Here is a 24,028-nt window from a genome sequence, read left to right on the forward strand (position 1 = left end):
ACTATTCATTTCTGTGGGTAATTGGAAGGCTACCTAAAGTGACCTTGTCAATGATTGGATTGACAAATATCCAGACTGGTGGAATGTCAGGGGATCAGCCAGGAGCTACATCTACCATGAAGTTGGTTATGTTTTCTCCTTTTTCTATGACTGATAATATTCATTTTCTGGTTCATTCATTCATCAAACATTTATGTACTGAATATCAATTATGTGCCAGGAATTGTGGTAGACACTAGGAGACTAGAGATGAGCTATCTTTATCACCTTCTATCTCCAAAGGGGATAAAGATGAATAAGATAATAACTAATTTTTTTTTTTTTTTTGAGACAGAGTCTCGCTCTGTCGCTTAGGCTGGAGTGCAGTGGCGCGATCTTGGCTCACTGCAGCCTCCGCCTCCCTGGTTCCAGTGATTCTCCTGCCTCAGTCTCCTGGGTAGCTGGGATTACAGGGGCCTGCCACCACACCTGGCTAATTTTTGTATTTTTTGTAGAGAATAACTGATATTTTAGATGTTTGGAAGAAAGGTAGAATAAAGCAACTACTTGAAAATGGGGGAAAGTACTTTCCTAAATATTTCTGGGTCAAAGAATAAATTAAAACTATACTAATAGACCACTTAGAAACTTGATACAATGATGGGACTAAATATAAAACATAGGATGCAGCCAAAACTGTACTTAAAATAGGGTTTTTAGCCATAACATCTTTAAATGTTTAATGAAGAGGAATGGGAATAAATTAATTGAGCAGTCAATTCAGAAGCTTTAAAAAGAACAGTGGATAATATTAGCTGACATTTGTAGAATAGTCATGATATGGTTGGCGTGGTTCTGAGCATGGAATAACTCATTTAGTTCTGACAACACCACTGTGATATGGGTCCTATTGTCACTGTCATTTTCCAGAGAGGAAACTGAAGTACAGGAAGATGAGGTAGTGTACCTAGTCTAAGAGTTTGCAAATGATAGACACAGGATATACACCTGGTCATCAGACTCCAGAATTCACATTTTCAACCAATAAGTGATACAAATACAAGTAAGCAATACAATCACAGACACACAGAACAAAAAAAGTTAAAGTAGCAATTAATAAAGTAGAATAAAACCAGGTAGAGCTGATAAATATAATCATAATCTGCTTTAACATGATAGAATGATAAAAATAGACAAGAAAGAACAAAAACTTATGGAAAAAAAATAAGGAGAAACTACCTAACAATGCAATATGAAGAAAGAAAGAAAGAGAAAAGGTGTAATATCATCCCAGATAAGATGCTACAATTTAAACATGTTGAGAAGAACACTGTGGATAATTTCCAAGGAAAATATAACTTCCAAAAATTAGTTTGAGTAGAGGTGGAAAACTTTCCTGTGTGGTTGAAGTGTAGAGAGGGAGAGGGAGGTGAAGCTGGGGAAAGCTCAGGGATGGGGCGAGACTATGCTGTCATCCCTTTACTTTCATGCTGAATAAAAGGGGAAGTTAAACATGGAACTATGAAAAGGGGAAAAGAGAGAATAATAAAAATATTATTTGGGGTAATATGGTTTTCTATCTGGAAAACTCAAAGGAAGCAACTAAAACTCCACAAAAGCTATTTGAGTTTTTTAAAAAATGCTTTAAAATAAATATGCTAACAATCTATTGCTTTCCTATTGTTTTTGTTTGTTTGTTTGTTTTGTGTTTTGAGATGGAGTCTCACTCTGTTGCCCAGGCTGGAGTGTAGTGGCGTGATATTGGCTCACTTCAACCTCCGCCTCCTGGGTTCAAGCAATCTCCTGCCTCAGCCTTCCGAGTAGCTGGGACTACTACAGGCACCTACCACCACACCCAGCTAATTTTTTTTGTATTTTTAGTAGAGACGGGGTTTCACCATGTTGGCTAGGCTGGTCTCGAACTCCTGGCCTCAAGTGATCTGCCTGCCTCAGCCTCCCGAAGTGCTGGGATTACAGGCGTGAACCACTGCACACAGCTATTTGCTTTCCTATTTTTAAACAATGACCAGTTGGGAAACAAAGTGAAGACATGTCAAATTTACAATAGCATATAAAAGAATCCCTTAGATGATGCTAAAGGGAAAATGTGTAGGACTTCTATGGAGAAAATAAGAGTTCAACAAGGGGACAATCATTTCCTGATGGAAAGACTCATTGTTGTCAAGGCATCAATTATCTTGAATTTAATTTCTAAATTTAACACAATTTCAATCAAAGTCCCAATCATTTTGTGGAGGCTGGGGGTTGACTGAATACAATCCCGATAAAAATTCCATTGGTATTTTTAAAATCTTGATAAATTGATTCTAAAGTTTACTTGGAAGAATAAATATGCAGTGATAGCCAAGAAAATGTTGAAAATAAGGATAATGAGGGAGGACTTGCCCTGCCAAGATATAACATATTACAGAGCTACTATAATTAAAGCCCATATTGCTATACTAGAAGACAGATCAGTGGCACAGAATAGAAGGCCCAAAGACAGACCCCAGTATATATAATTATTAAACATATAATAAAGTTGGCATTTGAAGTCAGTGGGGAAAGGATGAATTATTCAATAAAGGATGCTGGGACAATTGGTTACCTCTTTGGAAAAAAATGGCAAATTGGATTCCCATTTCACATCAGATTCCAAGAAATTACACATGGATCAAAGAGTTTAAAGTGGAAATGATGCCATATAAAAGTACAAAAAAACTCCAAAGAGTAATATTTATATGACCTTGGAGCATGAAGAAGGCTGTTTGAGGTGTACCTGGACTGTCTTTCTTTGTCCAGTTTTCCCTTTTAGTGGTTTAAAAGGAATACATAGTAGTTTTTATATTTTTATTTATTTATTTATTTTTGAAACAGGGTCTCATTAGGTCACCCAGGCTGGAGTGCAGTGGTGCAGTCATGGCTCACTGCAGCCCCAACTTCCTGGGCTCAAGCGATCCTCCCACCTCAGCCTCCGGAGTAGCTGGACTGCAGGCATGCACCACCATGTCTGACTAATCTTTTATTTTTTGTAGAGATGGGTCTCACTATGTTGCACAGGTTGGTCTTAAACTCCTGGGCTCAAGTCATCCTCCTGCTTTGGCATCCCAAAGTGCTGGGATTACAGATGTGAGCCACCACACCCGGTTTCTATTCTTATTTTTAATCTTTAATTGTTAACACGTATATTTAAACTTATAATGTCCTATATGCAATTTCTGAATATCTATAATCTTTTGAGGAATATAAGACTCAGCACATTTTAATCTTGTAACCCTCCTGCAACTCCCATTTCTTATGACTTGGGTTTTCTCTACTTCTCTATCTCTTCCTCTGCTGAAAACTTTCCATATTATGGAAAAAGTTAAACATATATAAAACTAACAGATTAGTGTAATGCATCCTCGTGTGTGCATCACCCAGTTCAATAATGACCCATCATGATCAATTTCTTTTTCATCTGTAATCCTCCCCTTTCTATCACCACCTTGGCATACTGAATTATTGTAAATTATTTTATCCATAAAGATTTTAAGGTATCCTCAAAGATAAGGATTCTATAACCAAAAAAAAAGCAAGACCATTATCACACCAAATATTTTTAATTCCCTAATATCAGTAACAATAATTCCCTAATGTCATCAGAAAGTGAGTATATCCATTTCCCTGATTGCCTTATAATTTTTTAAACTATTGGTTTTTTCCAGTTAGAATCCAAATAAGGTCCACATGTTAAATTTAGTTGATATCGGTTGATAGGTGCAGCAAATCCCCATGGCACATGTATACCTGTGTAACAAACCTGAACATTCTGCATGTGTATCCCAGAACTTAAAGTAAAATAAAAAAAAATTTAGTTGATATGTTTCTTAAATTCCTTTGAAAATATACGTTTCTCATCTTATTTTCTCCCCACTTGCAGTCCTCTCTTGTAGTTTATTTGTTGAAGATACCATATTCGTTGCCTTGTAGTTTTCTACATTCTGGGTATTTGGTTGGGGTGGGGGGCGGGTGTGTTTGCTGATCGCATCCCTGTGGTGTCATTTAATATGTTCCTCTGTCACTTGTATTTTCTGTAAATCTGTAGTTGCATCAAGAGACTTGAACCAATCATGTTTGATTATTTGACAAGTGTACTTCATAGGTAGTGAAGTGAGCTGTCCTCTGTAGGCCAGTGGTATCTTTTTGTGACCTTGGCAACCATAGATGATTGTCACCTAGACTCATTGTGTCGCTAGGGATGGCCTTGAGGTTTCCTGTTATATTTTCATTTACTAAGCATGCACTTTAGAAAGGCTCTGAGCTGCTCCCTGAAGCATGGCACCCATCCTCCAGAAACCTGCAGTCTAGAGGTTGTGAAAGAAGATTTGAACACCAAGACTGTAAAAGATGATTTGAACAACAACAACAACAAAAAACAGTTTTATTTTGTATACATTCTTTCATTGTACCTCCCCCAGAGGGATATAACCTCCAAATAGGGGAGCCATACCATAGATGCATTAAATTCACACCAATTCAAATATGTGTATATATGTATTTGCTTGCAGACTACTAAAGTGACAGTGTAAACGTTGCTGCCTATTTTTCCCACTTTTCTATTAGAATGACATTGCTTTTGGTGAGATGGGGCCATGAGTCCACCATCCTGTTCCCTCTGTTTCCACATGACCCTCATCGTATGAACACCTCTCTTAAGTGTGATTCTAAGATTTAAAGTTACATATTTCTTATGCATTATGCACCTAAACACAAGCCAACTACTTCATCTGGCACCTGATCCAAGAAACAACATTCTGTTCCAAAACCAATAGAAGACAAGGCGCTTTAAGGGATCTTCAAGGGAGTGTAATTTTGAGCATATGGAATCTTTCTAACCCTAGCTAACTATAGAAGTTTAACTCCTATGCAAGATGAAGCATCTATGTTCCCAAGAGTTTGACTTCAGCAAAGGATATGCTGCAGAAGCTGACATTGTTTATTTTGGCATAAAGGCTTTACTTGTTGGTGAAGTTCAAGTTTAATGATCTCTTCCTCCCTTTCTCTCTTCCTCCTCTCCGCTTTCCTTCTTCCCTTCCTCCCACCCTGATTTTCTCTTTTGCAGTTTGCTGCTTTGTGGTGCACAAGCGGTGCCATGAATTTGTCACATTCTCCTGCCCTGGCGCTGACAAGGGTCCAGCCTCTGATGTAAGTAATGGACATTGATCACTTTTCTCTGTCCACAGTTAATGCTGCCTTGTGATTAAATGTGAGTGAGCATGCTTAGACGAGTAAGTGCAGAAGATCTCACTCTAAGGCATGTGGTGGTCCCTATAGCTTTCGAGACAGTTTTCCTTTAGTGGAAAACAAAACGAAACAAAACATTTTGAGAGGGGGCGTGGCTGGATAGGAAACCAGCTAGTTTGTCTACTATGATTTTGCTAATGTCTTCACTTTGAGAGCTGGAGCGCGGAGGGTGATAGGCAGGGGCCTACTTGGTAGTGTGGCTGCAAAAAGGTAGTTTCGGTGGTACTTTGCAGTGCATGTTATGGCACTTTGTTAGGGTGTTCTTTCTTTTGTTATTATTATTATTATTTTTTTGAGATGGAGTCTTGCTCTATTGCCCAGGCTGGAGTGCAGTGGAGCAATCTCAGCTCACTGCAAGCTCCGCCTCCTGGGTTCATGCCATTCTCCTGCCTCAGCCTCCCGAGGAGCTGGGACTACAGCCACCTGCCACTATGCCCGGCTAATTTTTTGTTTTGTATTTTTGGTAGAGACGGGGTTTCACCGTGTTAGCCAGGATGGTCTCAATCTCCTGACCTTGTGATCCACCCGCCTCAGCCTCCCAAAGTGCTGGGATTACAGGTGTGAGTCACTGTGCCCGGCCTATTATTATTATTATTATTTAAGAGTGTTGCCCAGGCTTGTCTCAAATTCCTGGGCTCAAGCAATCCTCCTGCCTTGGCCTCCCAAAGTGTTGGGATTCCAGGCGTGAGCCAGTGCACCCTGCTTGTTAGGGTGTTCTTAATATCAGGGCCCAGGAATGAGGAGGAAATGAATTTATCCTGCTACCATGAATCTCAAAGTATGACCACTGCTAGTGGGAGAAGAGATGCTTGTAGGTAAAATGTGCAAAAAATTTTTGTTTTAATCATTATAAATGTAGTTTAATGTGGATTGGGAAAAACATATCTAGTGGTGGTTTTGCATTTATGATAAGGATATAGAATTTCCTACCTAAGTAAAGATTTTTAGGTTAAACAAAAGATAAACTGATTTGAGGACAATATTAAGTGAATGACAGTATGGGTGATATAAGGATATGGCAAAAGTTTTGGTACAAATATGTTTAAAGTTTAGGCTATGTTGTTGATTGGCCTACCCAGCAGCCATTCACAGCCTTCATCCTTCTGGCAGAGGCTACCTTTCATGCTGGAAGCTAAAAATGCCTGCTACTTGCTTTCCCCGGCTCTCCTGTAGCTGCTGAATGAGGATGTGACCCAATCCTGCTAATGGGAACTGAGGGGAAGACCTGGGAAAGAGTCCAGGAAAGATTTTTCCTTTCTGATAAGAGAGAGACACCCCTTCCCTTGTCCTCTTGGGCATTTTTGTACAGGGATATAATGCTTGGAGTTGTGGCAGCCCCTTTGGGTCAATGAGGGACACATTGCCGACATCCTGAGCATGGCAGAGCGGAAAACTTAAAAGAACCGTGGGTCCATGATGATGCTGATGAGCTGTTGATACCACTCACAGTCCTTTTATCCCCAAGCTGGATAGATGGGATAAGAAGCTTTTTTTTTGGCCAGGCGCGGTGGCTCACGCCTGTAATCCCAGCACTTTGGGAGGCTGAGGCGGGCAGATCACAAGGTCAGGAGATCGAGACCATCCTGGCTAACATGGTGAAACCCCGTCTCTACTAAAAATACAAAAAATTAGCCAGGCTTGGCGGTGGGCACCTGTAGTCTCAGCTCCTCGGGAGGCTGAGGCAGGAGAATGGCGTGAACCTGGGAGGCGGAGCTTGCAGTAAGCGGAGATCATGTCACTGCACTCCAGCCTGGGCTACAAAGTGAGACTCTGTCTCAAAAAAAAAAAAAGAAGCTTTCTTTTTTTTTTTTTTTTTAAGCAAAGTCTTACTGTTTGAAGCCTTCTTTTTCATTTTTGTTTTTTTCTCTTTTGAGACAGAATCTTGCTCTGTTGCCCAGGCCAGAGTGTGGTGGCATGATCATGTCTCACTCACTGCAGCTTAACCTCCCTGGCTCAAGCAACCCTCCCACCTCAGCCTCCCAAGTAGCTGGGCCTACAAGTGCATGCCACCACACCTGGCTAGTTTTTTATTTGTTTGTAAAGATTGGTTTTCCCTGTGTTGCTCAGGCTGGTCTCGAATTCCTGGGCTGAAGCCCTCCTCCTACCTCGGCCTCCCAAAGTGCTGGAATTACAGGCATGAGTCACCGTGCCTGACCCTGGGGGCATTCTTTTACATGCAGCTGAAACTGTCCTAGCTGAGAAGGCTTTCCACCACGCACAGTCTTTCATTGCCCAGTAATGAACTGCATTCAGCATACCCCAATGCAGCCATCACCCCTAGTTCTCTTACTTTGTTTCTGCTTTGATTCCCCTTCTTGAAATTTCTCCCATTGGCTTTGTCTCCATTACTGGTTCTGTTACCTACTTAGACTTGACAGCTGACAGCTTGCCCAAAGTGAGTAGTGACTATCTTCTGTCATTGAATTTCTTTAGCTCCTGCTGGTCTTCTGCAAATGGTCATCTGCCAATTTGCTGCAAACTGGGGTGGGAGTTTGTGGGGGGGGAGGGCATATCTGTTGCCATAGCAACACAAAGATGCTGGAGCATATGTTGGATATTCTTTGCTTGGAAAATGTGGTAATTGAGGTTAAGAACTCCAAGAAACATGGAACAACCAAAGTCCTTGAAAATCTGTTTGCAAAGACAAAGTTTGAGACTGTTTGTCATGTTCTCTCAGATCCTATGCCCTAGCCCTTGTAGTGCAATTTCTTCTCTCCTCCCTAGCAAAACAGGCAGGGGAGTTTGGGGAGACTGCCCTACTCAGTATGCAGCTCTGAGTGTTCATGCAGACTGAAACTTGATACTCAACTTGCAGCCAAGAAGATGGTGTTTCCCATATTCTATCTATCTGCTGAATGTTTCTGTTGCCTAAGACAGAAACTCAGCTCAAACTGACTTACATGAAAAGGAAAATTTTCGGTCCTTGAAATTGAAAAGGCCTAAGGGTTGACCTGGCTCCAAGCACAGTGAATCAAAGTTCTAAATAATGTCCTCAAGAACCTGTTTCTCCCTTTCTTGGCTTAGCCTTTGTCTGTGTTGATTTTATTTTCAGGAAGGCTTGTCTCCTATGTGAGCATGGTGGCTGCAACACCTTTAATCTTATATCTTATTAGTGCTGCAGTGCAGTAACAAGAGCTAAAGTCTCATTAGACCATGAATCACATATTGCCAGAAGAATGGGTTATGCTGATTGGCCAGGCCTGGGTATATGCTGCTGTGGTGTGAATGTTTTGTTTCTCCAAACTTATATCCTGAAATCCTAACACCCAAGGTATGGTGTTAGAAGGTGGGCCCCTTGGGAGGTGGTCAGTTCATGGGGGAAGAGCCCTCATAAATGAGATAGTGCCCCTATAAAAAAGACCCCAGAGATATCCCTCACCCCTTCTACCATGTGAGGTTGCAACTAGAAGACAGTTGTGTACGAGAAAGTGAGCTCTCACCAGAGACTGAATCTTCCAGTGCCTTGATCTTGTACTTTCTAGCCTCCAGAACTGTGATGAATAAGTTTATCATTTAAAAACCACTCAGGTTTTGGTATTTTGTTACAGCAGCCAGAAGGGACTAGGACAAAAAATTTTGGTACTAAGAGTGTATAGAGGAACAAAATTTTAAGGATGGTTTTTCTGAATTGGTTTTGGGGATTTGGCAATTGGCTGCCAAATCTGATTAGATTTAAGACTGCTAATTACCCTATTTCTAGTAGTAAAGAGAGCCTGGATAGTCCATGGCATGATCTGCTTATAGAGATACACAAATCATCTGCATTGGATACTCCTAATCAACCATTTATAAGAAGCAAGGAGCCAAGTGATTCGATATATGATACCCAAACACTTTTGGAAAACTAAGGCATATAATGACTTGCTCCTAATGTCGCTGGACAAAGTGGAGAAAGAAAAAGATGAGCTCAGGGATTTGAATTCCCAGCTCGAAGTGTTTCATAAACGATCTAAGAGCTTCTAGGTGTACCCTGAAGGAGAGCCTTCTAGCCTGTAGCTGCAGGGCTGAAATTTCTGAAAATTAAATGCACAACCTCATCCTGCAATTGACTGAATTACAAAGCAAATTGGACTCCCAGCCACACAGGGTGTCTGCTGTAAAAGCAAGGGCAAGGGCATTGATCAGAAAAGAATGGGATCCCATAAGGTGGGAAGACTCTGATGAAGACCCTGATGAAGCTGGAGACATTGAGCCCCTAAATTCTGACAAGTCTTTTTTACCAGTGGAAGTGGCCTCCTTACCTCCAGCAAAAGTGCCATCCCCACTCAGGGTGGCATTGGCCTTTCCACCTTGTCTAAGGGAACTAACCCTGCATTGCCCTAGGAAACAGTAATGGCTTTCCCTGAGGCAGTTGCCATGCCAGGCAATGCTGATTGTTCTCAGCACCCAATCCCACCACCCCTTCAAGTCCTAGCAGGCTTCTAAAGATGAGATGCACAGTGTGACCCACGGGGAGGTATGCTATACCCCAAAAGAACTATTTGAGTTTTCTAATTTATACAAGTAGAACCATAGGGAATATGCATAGGAATGATATTAAGGGGGTAGGATAATGGTGGAAGTAACATGAAGTTGGATCAGGCTGAATTTATTGATAGAAGTTCACTAAGCAGAGATTCTGAATGTAATGTTCCAGCTTAAGGAGTTAGGAAGGGCTCTAACAGTTTAGCTGGTTGGCTGAAACATGGATTAAAAGATGGCCTATCATGAGTGAGTTGGAGATGCCTGACCTCCCCTGGTTTAATGTAGAGGAAAGGATTCAAAGGCTTAGGGAGATTAGAATGCTAGAGTGGATTTGTCATTTAATACCTGCTCACCCATGCTGGGAAGGTCAGACATACCTTTAAGAAAGGTATGTCTCTCTCAGTACTTTGAGAAATAAATTTGTGAGGGGAGCCCCAGCATCCTTTAAGAGTTCTGTGATCCCTCTTCTCTATAGACCAAACCTTACTATGGGAACCACAGCCACTTAATTGGAAAACTTAAATGCAATGGGAATAATTGGGTCCTGGAATATCAGGGGCCATTTTGTGGCACTCAACTGTTAAAGGCAAGGTGGGTGCAGTTACCTTAATGGATCGCAGAGTTAAAACAACAATCAGAATAGCCTGACTCATGCAGACCTATGGCACTGCCTAATCATGGTGTTGCTAGAAGTGAAATAGGTGGGAAGCCTACTAAATTCTTACTTGATCTGTATAAGCAGAAAAATTCTAGGTGAAGTGAACAGAAGTCTAACTCGAATCATAAAAATAGAGAATCATAGCCCCTCAATCCATTCCCAGACTTGAGCCAGTTTATAGACCCAGAACCTTTTGAATGAAAGGGAGGTAAAGTTTCCTTGAGAAAGCGATTATACTGCTAAAAGTTTATCCTGTTAATCTTTCTCCCAGCCTTCCCCAAAGGGACCTACTGCTTTTTATGAGGATAACTGTGCACTAGAGAAAAGGAAATGATCAGACCATTTGGGGACTACTGAACACTAGTTCTGAACTGACACTGATTCTAGGAGACCTAAAATGTCACTTGGCCCTCCAGTCAGAATAGGGGCTTATGGTAGTCAGGTGATCAATGGAATTTTAGCTCAGGTCTGTCTTGCAGTGGATCCAGTGGGTCCCCAAACCCATCCTGCAGTTATTTCCCCAGTTCCAGAATGGATAATTAGAATAGACATACTTAGCAGCTGGCGAATCCCCATACTGGTTCTTTGACCTGTAAAGTGAGGCCTACTATGATGGGCGAAGCCAAGAGGAAGCCATTAGAACTGCCCAAACCTAGGAAAACAGCCAACCAAGAGCAATACTACATCCTTAGAGGGAGAGCAGAGATCAGTGCCATTATCAATGACTTGAAAGACACAGAGGTAGTGATTCCCACAATATCCCTCATTCAGCTCTCTTATTTGGCTTCTGCAGAAGACAGATGAATCTAGAAGAATGTCAGTGGATAATCATAAGCTTAACCAAGTGATCACTCCAAGTGTAGCTGCTGTATCAAATATGGTTTCATTGGTTGAGCAAATTAATACATCCTCTGGTAGCTAGTATGTAGCTATTGATTTATTAAATGACTTTTTCTCCATCTCTGTCCATAAGACCCACCAGAGCAGTTTTATTGCAGCTGGTAAGGCTAGCAATACACCTTCACTGTCCTACTTCAGGGGTATTTCAACTCTTCAGTCCTATGTCATAATTTAGTTTGCAGGGATCTTGATCATTTTTCCTTCCACAAGCTATGAATATGGTCCTTTACATTGATGACATTATGCTGATTTGTCCTAGTGAATGAGAAGTAGCAACTACTCTAGACATTGGTAAGACATTTGTGTGTTAGAGGATGGGAAATAAATCCAACTAAAATTTAGAGACCTTCTTCTTCAGTGAAATTTCTAGGGGTCAGTGGTGTGTGGCATGTTAAGATACCCCTTCTAATGTGAAGGATAAGTTGCTGCATCTGGACCCTTCTACATCTGAGAAAGAGACAGATGGCCTACTTGGATTTTGGAGGCAATACATTCCTCATTTGAGTGTGTTATGCTGGCCTACTTACCAAGGGACCCCAAGAGCTTCTGGTTTTCAGTAGGGCCCAGAACAGTAGAAGGCTCTGCAACAGGTCCAGACTGCTGTGCAAGCTGCTTTGCCACTTGGGCCATATGACCCAGCACATCCAGTGGTGGTTGGTTAGTGGCAGAGAAGATACTGTGTGGGGCCTTTGGCAAGCCTCTATAGGTGAATTGCAGCACAAGCATTTAAGATTTTGGAATATGGTCCTGCCATAATCCACGGATAACTAGTTTCCTATTAAGAGACAGCTCTTGGCCTGCTACTAGGCCTTCGTGGAAACTGACGATTTGACCATGGGCCACTAAATTGCCATATGACCTGAATTGTTCTTCATTAACTGGGTCTTATCTAAACCACCGAGCCATAAAGTTGGTCACGCACAGCAGCACTTCATCATCAAATGGAAGTGGTATGTATGTGATCAAGCCTGGGCAGGCTCTAAAGGCACAAGCACGATACATGAAGAAATGGCCTGGATGCCCATGCCCCCCACTCTTGCTACCCTGCCTTCTCTCTCCCAACTTGCACCTTTGGGCTCATGAGGAGTTAGTTCCCTATGATCAGTTGACAGAGGAAGAGAAGACTAGGACCCAGTTTACAGATGTTTCTGCACAGTGTGCAGACACCACCCAGAAATGGACAGCTACAGCACTGTAGTCACTTCAGGACATCCCTGAGGGACAATAGTGAAGGGAAATCTTCTTGGTGGGCAGAACTTTGAGCAGTGCACCTGGTTGTGCACTTTGCTTGGGAGGAGAAGTGGCCATACATGTGACTATATCCTGATTCATGGGCTGTAGCCAATTATTTGACTGGATGGGCAGGGACTTGGAAGGAATATGATTGAAAAAATTGGTGACAAAAAAGTGTGGGGATGAGGTGTGTGGATAGACATCTCTGAGTGGGCAATAAACATGAAAATATTTGTGTCCCAGGTGAATGCTTTCCAAAGGGTGACCTCAGCAGAGGAGGATTTTAATAATTGAGGGGATAGAATGACCCGTTATTTGGATACTAGGCAGCCTCTTTCCCCAGACACCCTGTCATCACACAATGGGCTCATGAACAAAGTGGCTGTGGTGGCAGGGATGGAGGTTATGCATGGGCTCAGCAGCATAGACTTCCACTCACCAAGGCTGACCTGGCTATGGCCACCGCTGAGTGCTCAATCTGCCAGCAGCAGAGACCAACACCAAGTTCCTGATATGGCACCATGCCTAGGGGTTATCAGCCAGCTACCTGGCGGCAGGTTGATTACATTGGACCCCTTCCATTATGGAAGAGGCAGCATTTTATCCTTATGGAAATAGACATGCTGGATACAGATTTGCCTTCCCTGCATACACTGCTTCTATTGAAACTGCCATTCATGGACTTAGAGCATGCTTTATTCACCGTTATGAAATTCCACACAGCATTGTGTCTGATCAAAGAAATCACTTCAAAGCCAAAGAGGTGGGCAGTGAACTCACACTCATGGAATTCACTGGTCTTACCATGTTCCCCATCATTCTGAAGCAGCTGGCTTGATAGAATGGTGGAATGGCCTTTTGAAGACTCAGTTATGTTGTCAGCTAGGTAGCAACGCCTTGCATGCCTGGGCAAGATTCTCTAGAAGGCTATATATGCTGCGAATCAGCATCTAGTATATGGTGCTTTTTCTCTGATAGCCAGAAATTTATGGATCTGGGAATCAAGGAAGTGGAATGGGAGTGGTACCACTCATTATTACCCCTAGTAATTTTACCACCAGCAAAACTTTTGCTTTCTTTTCCCATGATTTATGCTCTCCCGGCATGGAGGTCTCAGTTCCAGAGGGAGGAATACTTCCAGCAGGAGACAGAAAAATGATTCTATTGATAGTTAAGACTGCCACCCAGCCACTTTGGGGTTCCCATGCCTCTGAGTTAACAGGCCAAGAAGGAAGTTATGAAGTTGGCTGGAGTGATTGATCTGGACTACTAAGGGGAAATTGGACACTACTCTACAATGGAGAAAAGGAAAAATGTGTCTGGATACAGGAGATCCCTAAAGGCATCTCTTAGTGTTACCATGGCCTATGATTAAGATCAATGAAAAACCACAACAACTCAATACAGGCAAAACTATGAATGGCCCAGACCTTTTAAGAATGAAGGTTTGGGTCACCCTGCCAGGTAAGGAACCACCACCAGCTGAGGTGCCCACTGAAGGTAAAGCGAATACAGAATAGGTAACAGAAGAAAGTAGTTACAAATACCAGCTATGACCATGTGACCAGTTACAAAAACAAGGACTGTGATTGGCATGATTATTGGCATTATTTTGTTATGGATATGTTTGTGTGTATATATACATATGGTAAGCAAATATCTTTGTTTTCTTTGCTCTTTTAGTTCTTTATCATGTAACGTAAGGTGTATTGACTTTATATCAGTATTTAAGTATTGTTAATTTTATGTCTTAGTATTTAAGTTATAGGATACCAGGACAAGAGGAATCATTACTCAAGGACTTCATCTCCTTTTCTGGGGAGGGGTTTATTGCATTTTCAGTTGTACAAAGTCTAATTGTATCACATCAGGTGGAATTATATCCTTGTTATTCTTTATTTGGCGGTTCTTTGTTTAAGAAGGTGTGTATGGATGCCAAGTTGAGAAAGGGTGGACTTGTGATGGTTAATTTTGCACATGCAGTTAACCTTGACTGGGCTAAGGGGTACCCAGATAGCTGGTAATACATGATTTCTGGGCATGTCTGTGAGGGTGTTTTCAGAAGAAATTATCATTTGAATCAGTAGACTGAGTAGAAAAATTGCCTTCATTGACATAGGCAGGCACCATCTAATCTGTTGAGGACTCAAATAGAACAAAAAGGCAGAGGAAGGATAAATTCACTCTCTCTTTTTGAGCTGGAACATTAATTTTTTCCCGCCTTTGGGTGTTGGTGCTCCAGGTTCTCAGTCCTTCAGACCTGGACCAGGACCTACTCCATTGGCACCTATGGTTCTCAGGTCTTTGGGCTCAGATTTCAAACATTGGGTTAAACTATACCCCTGGCTTTCTTGGTTCTCTAGCTTGCAGATGGAAGACTGTAGGACTTCTTGGCTTCCATAATTATGTACACCAATTCATGTTATTGGTTTTTTTCCTCTGGAGAACCCTGACTAATACGTTGTGCCTACACCTGTAGATGAGGGCCTGAGTGCCCATTCCATGGATTGAGGGTGGGGAAGAGGTAGTTTCTCTGAGGAAAGCTAGAGAAACAGTATCGTGTCCTGGTTAAAATCACAGATTATGGAGCCAGCATTCCTAGCCTCAGATCTGTGTGACCTTGGACGAATTACTGAAATCCATTTATGCCTTAGATTCCTCAGCTAAAAAATGAGTAAAATAATAGTTTCTACTTGATAGCATTGTTATGAGTATCAAATACATAGATATCTGTAAAAGCACTTAGGACAGTGTCTGGTGCATGGCAAGAGCTATGTATGTGATGATGATGATGATGACAATGACAATGAATAACAGTGCACACATGCTGGGCAGCCAGCAAGGACAGGTGTCTTGTCAGACAGACCAGGAAAGGGTGAAGAATGAGCAGGTTCTCTGTCTGCCATCTGGCAGTCCTTCCTAGAAGTGTGGAGGCTCTGTAAGTGGCATAAGACCCCTCTCTGTATGAATGAAGGAGTGCAGCCATTCATTGCCTTGAGCATGAGGAGAGCAGGAAGTACTCCCTGCAGCCAGCATGCATAGGATTTGGCAGCCTACCTGAAATGATTCTATCTCTGGATACGGTTCCAAAAAGGTCGGTTGGCACCAAGGATGATGAGTTAGTCCAGACACTTGAACTGGCTTGACTCAGTTCATTGACCTTTTTCTGCTCATGGTTGGAGGCATGATTAAAGACCTAGCCACACCTGCTTGCCCACCTGGCCAGACTCTCCTTTAGCTGCCCCTGATACTCATGCAGGTATGGAGGGGTGCCCTCTCCTTCTGCATGACCTTGGAGGAACTGGTGTGCAGCAAGTTCATGAAGCAGAAACACACAGGCGGTGACCTTGGACAAGGCTCCATCCACGATAAAGGATGTGCTTGGATGCATCCTCTACCCTCTGCTATTCCAAGCCCAGTCTGAGCCAGGCAATATTATGGATATTAGTAGAGCTTTGTGCTGTTGGCATTATCCTACAGATATGTTCACATCATATCACATTGAGGCAATTTTATGAACCAGGCACTGTCCCGTGAACCTAGCTACTGAGCCAACCATTCAATACCAATGAGAATAGACAACATTTATGGGCACTCACCATTGGAGGACCACAAAGTGTGGCAGATACTGCTGGTCACCACAGTCATCCTTCTTGATCTCACCAGATAGGAAATCCTCAATTCATCTGTCTCTTGTACCTCTTAGAGAGCCCAGGTCTCTGGTACTGTCATAAGCATTACTTATGGACATTATAGGTTATTCAGCACTCGGAATACTGACGACATACACAGCCTCCTGTGACATCTCAGAACAAGAAACAGAGGAGTTGTCTCTGAGGGTTGGGACTAGGGTGAGTCAAGTGAGGTACTTTCCCTGGGCACAGTTTAAGGGGTTCTTGTCCGTGTCTGTGGATAGTGGGTGGATGATCTAAGATGGCCCTTTTCACGTGACTGATAATGAGCAGGTTGTAGGCCTGTGTGCTTTGGCTCTCGTCCATGTGGCCTCATCCTCCATCCAACTGGCTAGCTCTGGCTTGTTCACATGGTGGTTTCCAGGCTCCATGAAGAGCAAGAGAGCATCCCTCAATGCTTTTTAAGCCTTTGTATCATGTTTGCTAATGTCCTACGAAGCTAGTCTCTGGCCAAGTCCAGATTCAAGTGGTAGAAAAATAGATTCCAGTGCCTCATTGGAGAGGAAGTATTTATGGTTAATCTATTGCAGATCCTGTTAACCCAAGAGGCCACAGCAGAACAGAACCCCTGGAGACCATCACACTGGACTTTATAAAAATCTGCATGTTATATTGTGGCTCAGAGTCGTAGATGGCCTCATCAAAAGAATGCACCTAACTTATTCCCTGCCTCAATCGCTAGTGGACTTAACCACCTCTAGCTACAAGTGGTTAATGTGGCAGTTTATTGATCATGTCAATGGTGGTTAAGAGTATGGACTCTGAAATCAGACATACCTGAATTTGAGTCCTGATTCTGCCCAGATACTCTTTAGGAAAACTTGGGCATGTCGTTCGACTTCTCTATGCCCTGGTTTCCTTATATGTAAAATAGGATGTTAGTACCAACCACATAGGTTTATAGTGATAATTTTAAAAATATTTAAAATGAGAAAGAGTTCACAAACAAAAGACAAATGAATTTCAAAGCCCTTACATGAAAGCACTTGGCACAGTGCATAGTAAGCCCTTGGTACATGTAGCTAAGGCCATTTCCATTGCTCCACCTAGGTCCATAATCAAGAATGTACTGATAATTCTCTACATTCTTCCACCCAGAGCATGCTCTTATGAGGTGATTACGGTTTCCATTTCCATTATTTCACACAAACCTCAAATTCTGTGATGCAGTGCTAAGAAAAGAACTCAAATTTTGAAGCCAGAAAATGCTGGTGTCAAATTCCGAGTGGTCTCTGCTATGTATTGCTCCAATGACCTTGGGAAAATAACTTTAAGTTCTGTGACCCTTAGTTTATATCTTTTAAATAGAGAAAATAATACCTAAATAAAGTGTTTTTTTTTTTTGTAACTATTCAATAGGAGACTGCTTGAACCACACCTAGAATAGTGTCTGGCACAAAGAAGGCACTCAATACATCGTTTTAAAATCATTATTAATGTCTGGAGGGGACTCTCCTGCTCTATAAGGGATACAGGTTACCCTCTGACTTGCCAAGAAATAATAGCTAATAATGATAGCTAACTTTATTGAACAGGGGCACTGGGCAGGCAGTACAAAAGGACTCTTTGTCTGGTTTGTCTAAAGATACTTTTTTCAACATTTTACGGCTTTAGAAATAATTTCTTATGATTTATAGTCAAGGTACTGAGTAAAACCCACTGTTAGATCCTGTGCTCTCCTAATTCCATCACTAAATCAGGTCAATTAAAGATGATAGACACTAATGTTGACCTTATCCTTTTGATCAAGTCTCACTTTGTGATAAGATAGATTAAAAATCATAAACTTGTTAAACTTGTTAAATGTTGAATATTTGATAAAACGGAAATGAAAGTATTAAATGTATGTATACATTAAAGTATGTAAATAAGTGAGAGCATGTTTGAAAATCTGGTTGAAATGGATGATTTTCTCGTAAAATTGTCAATTTTGTCTCAAAAAGAAATTGAAAACCAGAATAGGCAAATAACCGAGAAAGAAATGAAAACATTATTCAAGGACCTTTTCTTCTTGTAAAACCCCAGACAAATAAGTTTCATGGGTAAAACTTCTTAAATTTTAGAGCAATGAAGAATTTCTGTTCCTTTAAAATTGTACCTGATTACAAAGAAGAAATAAAGCTTTACAATTTTTTTTAAATGAAAGTGAGAGAAATCCAGCTCAAATTAGCAGTAGGAATAGAGGGCCCATTGAGTCCTGAGAAGGACATTGGGAATAGAGTACAAGCTTCAGGACAAGGACCTCAAAGGCTGGAACTGAAGCTCCAGTACTTGCATGATGCTTTTCCATTTTCTGCTTTATTGGTTAGTTATTTTGCTCTGTAACAAACCATTTCAAAATGTAGTGCCTTGAAGCATCAGTTATTTGTGATTTCTCATGATTGTGTGGGTTACTTGGGTGATTCTTCTGACCTGGGTTTATTTAGGTGATCCCTGCTGGGCTCTGTCATGGGTCTTGGTGAGCTAGTGGCTGGGCTGGTGCTGGATTACCTAGAACAGCCTTGCTCACATTGACTGAGGGCTGGCAGGCTGTCGATCTGGGCATTTCATTTTTCCTCCATGCGTCTTCTTTTCCTCCAGCAGGCTAGCTTAGTTTCACGGTTCCAAGCATGGCAAGAGAGGGAAATCCCAAAGCACAGGTGTGTGTGTGTGTGTGGGGGTGTGTGTGTGTGTGTGTGTGTGTGTGAGAAATGGAGTCTCGTTCTGTTACCCCGGCTGGAGTGCAGTGGTGTGATCTTGGCTCACTGCAACCCTCCCAGATACAAGTGATTCTCCTGCCTCAGCCTCCTGAGTAGCTGGGATTACAGGCACCCACCACCACGCTTAGCTAATTTTTGTATTTTTAGTAGAGATGGGGTTTCACCATGTTGGCCAGGCTGGTTTTGAACTCCTGACCTCAAGCGTTCTGCCTGCCTCAGCCTCCCAAAGTGCTAGGATTACAGGCATGAGCCACTGCGCCTGGCCAGCATAGGTGTTTTTTAAGCCTTTGTTTGTGTCACAGTGATTATGGACAAGACCAGATTTGGAGGTGGAGAAACAAACTTCATCTCTGGATGGGAAGAATAGCAAAGTCACATGGCCAAGGAGCATGCAGGGATGTGAGACACTGGTGGCCATTGTGCAGTCTACCACACTGACCCTTACCTGCTGTGCCAGATGCCTCATTTGCCCTTCCAATCCATTCTGCTCTGCTTTCTCTGAGAGACTGAGCCGTAATGACTGCTTCAACCAGGGTTCCTTACCTTCTGACCTGACATCTGGTTGGACTCAAGGGGAGGGGCTAATAGGAGACTGGGGGAGGGGAAAGAGTGAGACCCTCCCCGAGTCAGTCAGTATTTATTATGGAGTCATCTTCACTCTACCCTTTGACTATAGCTTGCTGCTCCTCTACAGATAATCTTCTCTATGTAATTCTCTTCTTCTGGGTTCCAGGAGCTACCCCTTCCTTTGTCCCCTGGCTCTTACTAGCCTCCAATCCCTTATACTTTCCCAACACCATGCCCACACCTTTAGAAACAGTCCTTCCATTGAACCTTTCTTAAACACTCTTCACTTGAGTATGCCATCTGTTTCCTGTGGGGCCCCTGACTGATGCATCTGCTTTGTCTTGCCTCATTTGTCCTGCTGTAGATGGAACATGTCTGCAAGCATCATTACAGTTGACCCCATGGAAAGATGGCAACCCTAGAGGAGGAATTAGCCTTCTTCCTGCATTCTTTTTTTTTTTTTTTTCTTTGAGTCACAGTCTCGCTCTGTTGCCCAGGCTGGAGTACAGTGGTATGATCTCAGCTCACTGCAACTTCCGCCTCCTGAGTTCAAGCAATTCTCCTGCCTCAGCCTCCCAAGTAGCTGGGACTACAGATGTGCACCACCACACCCAGCTAATTTTTGTATTTTCAGTAGAGATGAGGTTTCAGCATATTGGCCAGGCTGGTCTTGAACTCCTGACCTCAAGTGATCTGCCTGTCTCGGCCTCTCAAAGTGCTAGGATTATAGGCGTGAGCCACTGCACCCAGCCATCTTCCCTGCATTCATAATCGATCTCAGAAAAGGTTCTGATGGGGTTGGTTCTCTAATACTGGGAGAACGAACTCTTATAACCTCAGACCTGGATCCCATGGCATCCCTTTCACCCAGGAGCAGTCTATGTTATAAGAAGAGTGAAGGAGAAACTTTGATGCGCTGATGAAATTAATAACTAATTATTATAAGCTTGCTTAACCACAATAACCGGTGTTACCTAGTAAAGTCGGCATAAAAAGTAAACTACAAGCCAGTCTCACACATGAATCTAGATGAACATATCCCAAATAAAATAGTGAATGCTATTTTATTGTTGTCACAGACATTATTGGTTCAAATAATGTGGAGGAAACAATCTAGAGATAAAACGACAAAGAAAATTATGATCAATACAACAAAATATAGGAATAAAGATAAAAATACACCAGCAAGGAACCGTGAAATCTGGAAAACATAAATTTAGATGGTAGAAGTGATAGCAGAATGTTACCCAACCAATGTAAATGGATTGAAATTCTCTACTGAAAGGCAAAGACTGTGAGATTGGATGAGCAACGTACAACTCTTGGCAGTGTATAAAAGAAGCTTAAAGCACAGGTTTTAAACATAAAAGGGACAAAAGTATATCATGAAAATACACATATAAAAATGAAACATGGTCTTAATAATAATATCAAAAGAAATAGGACTCAAAACAAAAAGCATAAACAGAGGCAGTGTCCCAGCAAATCACTTGAGCTCAGGAGTTTAAGACCAGCCTGGGCAACATGGCGAAACCAAGTCACTACAAAAAAAAAAAAAAAAAAAGCCAGGCATGGTGGCATGCATCTGTAGTCCCAGCTACTCAGGAGGCTGATGTGGGAGGATCACTTAAGCCTGGGAGGTGGAGGCTGCAGTGAGCTGTGATTGCACCACTGCACTCCAGCCTGGGCAACAGAGTGAGATTCTGTCTCAAATAAACAAAACTAAACAAGAACATAAAACAGGAGGAAGGAGAAAACAGGAACTCTGATACATTACTGGTGAGTGGCAAATTAGTATATGTTTTCTGAAGAGCAAATTTTCCATACATATCCAGAACTTTAAACACATTTTTGATCGAAGAATTACTAAATCTAATCATTTTGACCTAAGCATGACAATTCTAGGAATTTTTGGTAAGAAACCATTTCAGGATATGTGCATAGATTTATCTAGAGTGATATTCATTGCATCAGTATTTATAATATCAAAAATTTGAGAATGACCCAAGTCGCTACCAATTAGAGTTTATATAAGTAAAATATATTACACTCATATGGTGGAATGCTGGCCAGTGATTCAGTGTCACGATGTTTGGGGATAAGGGGAATGTTCTGTATCTTGACTGGGATGGTGCCTATACAGGTGTACACATTTTTCAAAACTCATCAAACTGTATGCTTAAACTCTGTACATTACTGTATGTAAATTATACTTTAATAAAAAGTCACGGTGATTAAAATGCCATTGGTCTGGGAATGCAGTCATAATATATTGCTAAATGAAAAAAAAAAAGCAGACAACAAAACATTAGGTCAGGTATGATAGATTTAAAAATATAAAAATATATACACATGTAAAGCCAAAGGCCACATTCCCTAAATAAATTTTCGTGAATGCTTAATTCTGTTCACTGTCTTATTCCAGACTTGTTACCTGCAGAGCTCTGAAGGTCCACTTTGGGATGTTCTGTAGCTGGTTTCTCCAGTTTTGTTTGTTTCTGGGGCCACTTCACCTCTAGTGCAGACTCAGGTTTCCCACTTAGTTCCGTGAGGATCAAACTTGAGTGGCGGTTCCAGCATAATCGGAGTCACTTACAGTTCCTTCCAAATGTGGTTACTCTTGAGGTCCTCCATCAGCTGGGAGTCAGCTCAGTTCCTGGACTGAGCATCTTCAGATGCTTCTATTAAGATTCTGGCCTCTGATAAGTCTTGACTTCAATTCACTTTTGGCCCCAGAGAAGGGGAGTCCTGGCTCTGCCAACAAGGCCCTGTCCGTTTCCTGCCTTAGTGTGAGTGGCAGGAAGACCATCTTGATCTTCAGGGCAAAGGCTCGCTTCCTCCTCTTGGTGTCATCTGGTCTCCTTGGCTCAGTAAAGCAACATAACTGTCAAGTGCACTTTTCTCCATGCCTGGTTTGTTCTGTCTTACGTAACCCCGAGTGGGGACACCCACAGTGAACTTTCAAAAATAATGCTCCTTCCAGGGAGTGAAGCAACAATGAGGGCTGAACATCTCTCTTGGGATGACCATCACCTGGACCAAAAGACCCATTTGCATCTCTCAAGAATAAGTAATGTCAGGGGCAATTTAGTCTAAATGGTATAGTTTCCACCTCCCTTCCTCCCTTCCTCCCTTCCCCCCTTCTTCCCTCTCTCACTTATCTATTATCTCCCTACATCTGAAAGTGCACCATCCTGCTGAAATCACATCCTGTTCACATAACACTGCAGTCCATAGCTTCTGCATCCACACAGAAGTTCTCGTGGGCGATACCAAATGCCAAGAGGATGCCTTAGAAGGAGCCTGGAGATACTTGAGGATTGGCCTCTCTAGCTCAGAGGTTATGCTGTCATCAAATGTCCAAAGAGCTCTTGTATAGAATTTTGTGGTGTAGTTCTAAAGGAAAATTAGGACTGAGGTCCATCTGTGCAGGCTAAGGAAGAACAGCCCATACTGACCAACTGGTTGCTACATAATGATATTAGCTCCCCATCTGAGGATAGTAAAGCTCAATTGCCAGGCATGCTGTAGAGGGCATAGCTGTGGTAGATGTGGGTTTCTACCATGTTGGTGGTTCTACTAGCTTTTGTTGTTTTGTTGCATGCAACAGAAACCATCTTTGGTTAACGTAAGTTGGAAAGGAATTCATTGGAAAAGATGAGGCATCCTTCAGAGCATTGAAAGAAAACTTGAACAACCAGACCAGCTCTATCTGATTTTGGTTCTTGTGTTATTTTCAGCCTAAATTCAAATTCCAGAAGGACAGAGATTATTTGGCCGAGCTCAAGTTGCCTAACAAACTCTTGGGTTGGACTTTTAGAATGTTCTTTCAAAGACTAAACGCTGTGGGGGTAGGATGGCTTTTCAAAGGAGAATCAAAGTACTGATAAGGGGAGCGGGGGACTGGGGGGTGAAGAAAGCATAGATCTTGTGCTGATTGAAACAACATGTTTGCTACAATTTCTAAATGCTACATTGTAGATTGCAGAGAGATTGGATGACAGGCTTCACCTGAAGAGATACAGATCAGGACCTGGGAATCCGTGTGTTAAAAAAGTTCTTGGGTAATTCTGATGGATAGCTGGGTTTAGAAGCCAATGTAAGGCAATATGTATAAAGGCTCTGAAACCAGAATGACTGAGTTTGAATTCCAGGTTGGCCACTAACTAGCTGATAATCTTGGGCTAGTTACCTAGCCTCCCTGCTTCAGTTTCCTCGTCTCTAAAAAGAGGATAAAATGGCACCCACCTCATAGGGTCCACATGAGGATTAAATGAGTTAACGTAGATGATAAGAGCTTCATGCCATGACTGGCACATAGGACATACTAGTTAATATTATTGCCACCAATGATCCTTTCAAGTCTTAGATTGTGCATTTCAAAAGCCCATCCTTATTTTTGGCATTGCATGCATTTATCTTGCTTTCTGCAAAATGGAAAGGCATCTCCCATGGGCTGGTTGGAGAGAGGGGCTGATAAAATGATGGTAGTGTGATAAAATGCAGTTCTCTTGATTGTCAAGTGAATTCTGCATGATTCTTCTGCTCTC

At 42.0% G+C, this 24,028-nt stretch overlaps 1 protein-coding gene across 2 annotated transcripts in view; it reads left to right on the forward strand.

The window, feature by feature from the left end:
- PRKCB (protein kinase C beta) overlaps nt 1-24,028 on the forward strand; it is a 386,071-nt gene that overhangs the window by 148,757 nt on the left and 213,286 nt on the right. For both annotated transcript variants that reach the window (XM_054454155.2, XM_054454154.2), the window contains exon 3: nt 5,084-5,166. In XM_054454155.2, coding sequence (XP_054310130.1) covers nt 5,084-5,166 — 83 coding nt within the window. The remainder of the gene's footprint in view (nt 1-5,083; nt 5,167-24,028) is intronic.

The sequence above is a fragment of the Pongo pygmaeus genome, chromosome 18, assembly GCF_028885625.2.
Source record: "Pongo pygmaeus isolate AG05252 chromosome 18, NHGRI_mPonPyg2-v2.0_pri, whole genome shotgun sequence".
In the NCBI taxonomy this organism is placed as follows: domain Eukaryota; kingdom Metazoa; phylum Chordata; class Mammalia; order Primates; family Hominidae; genus Pongo; species Pongo pygmaeus.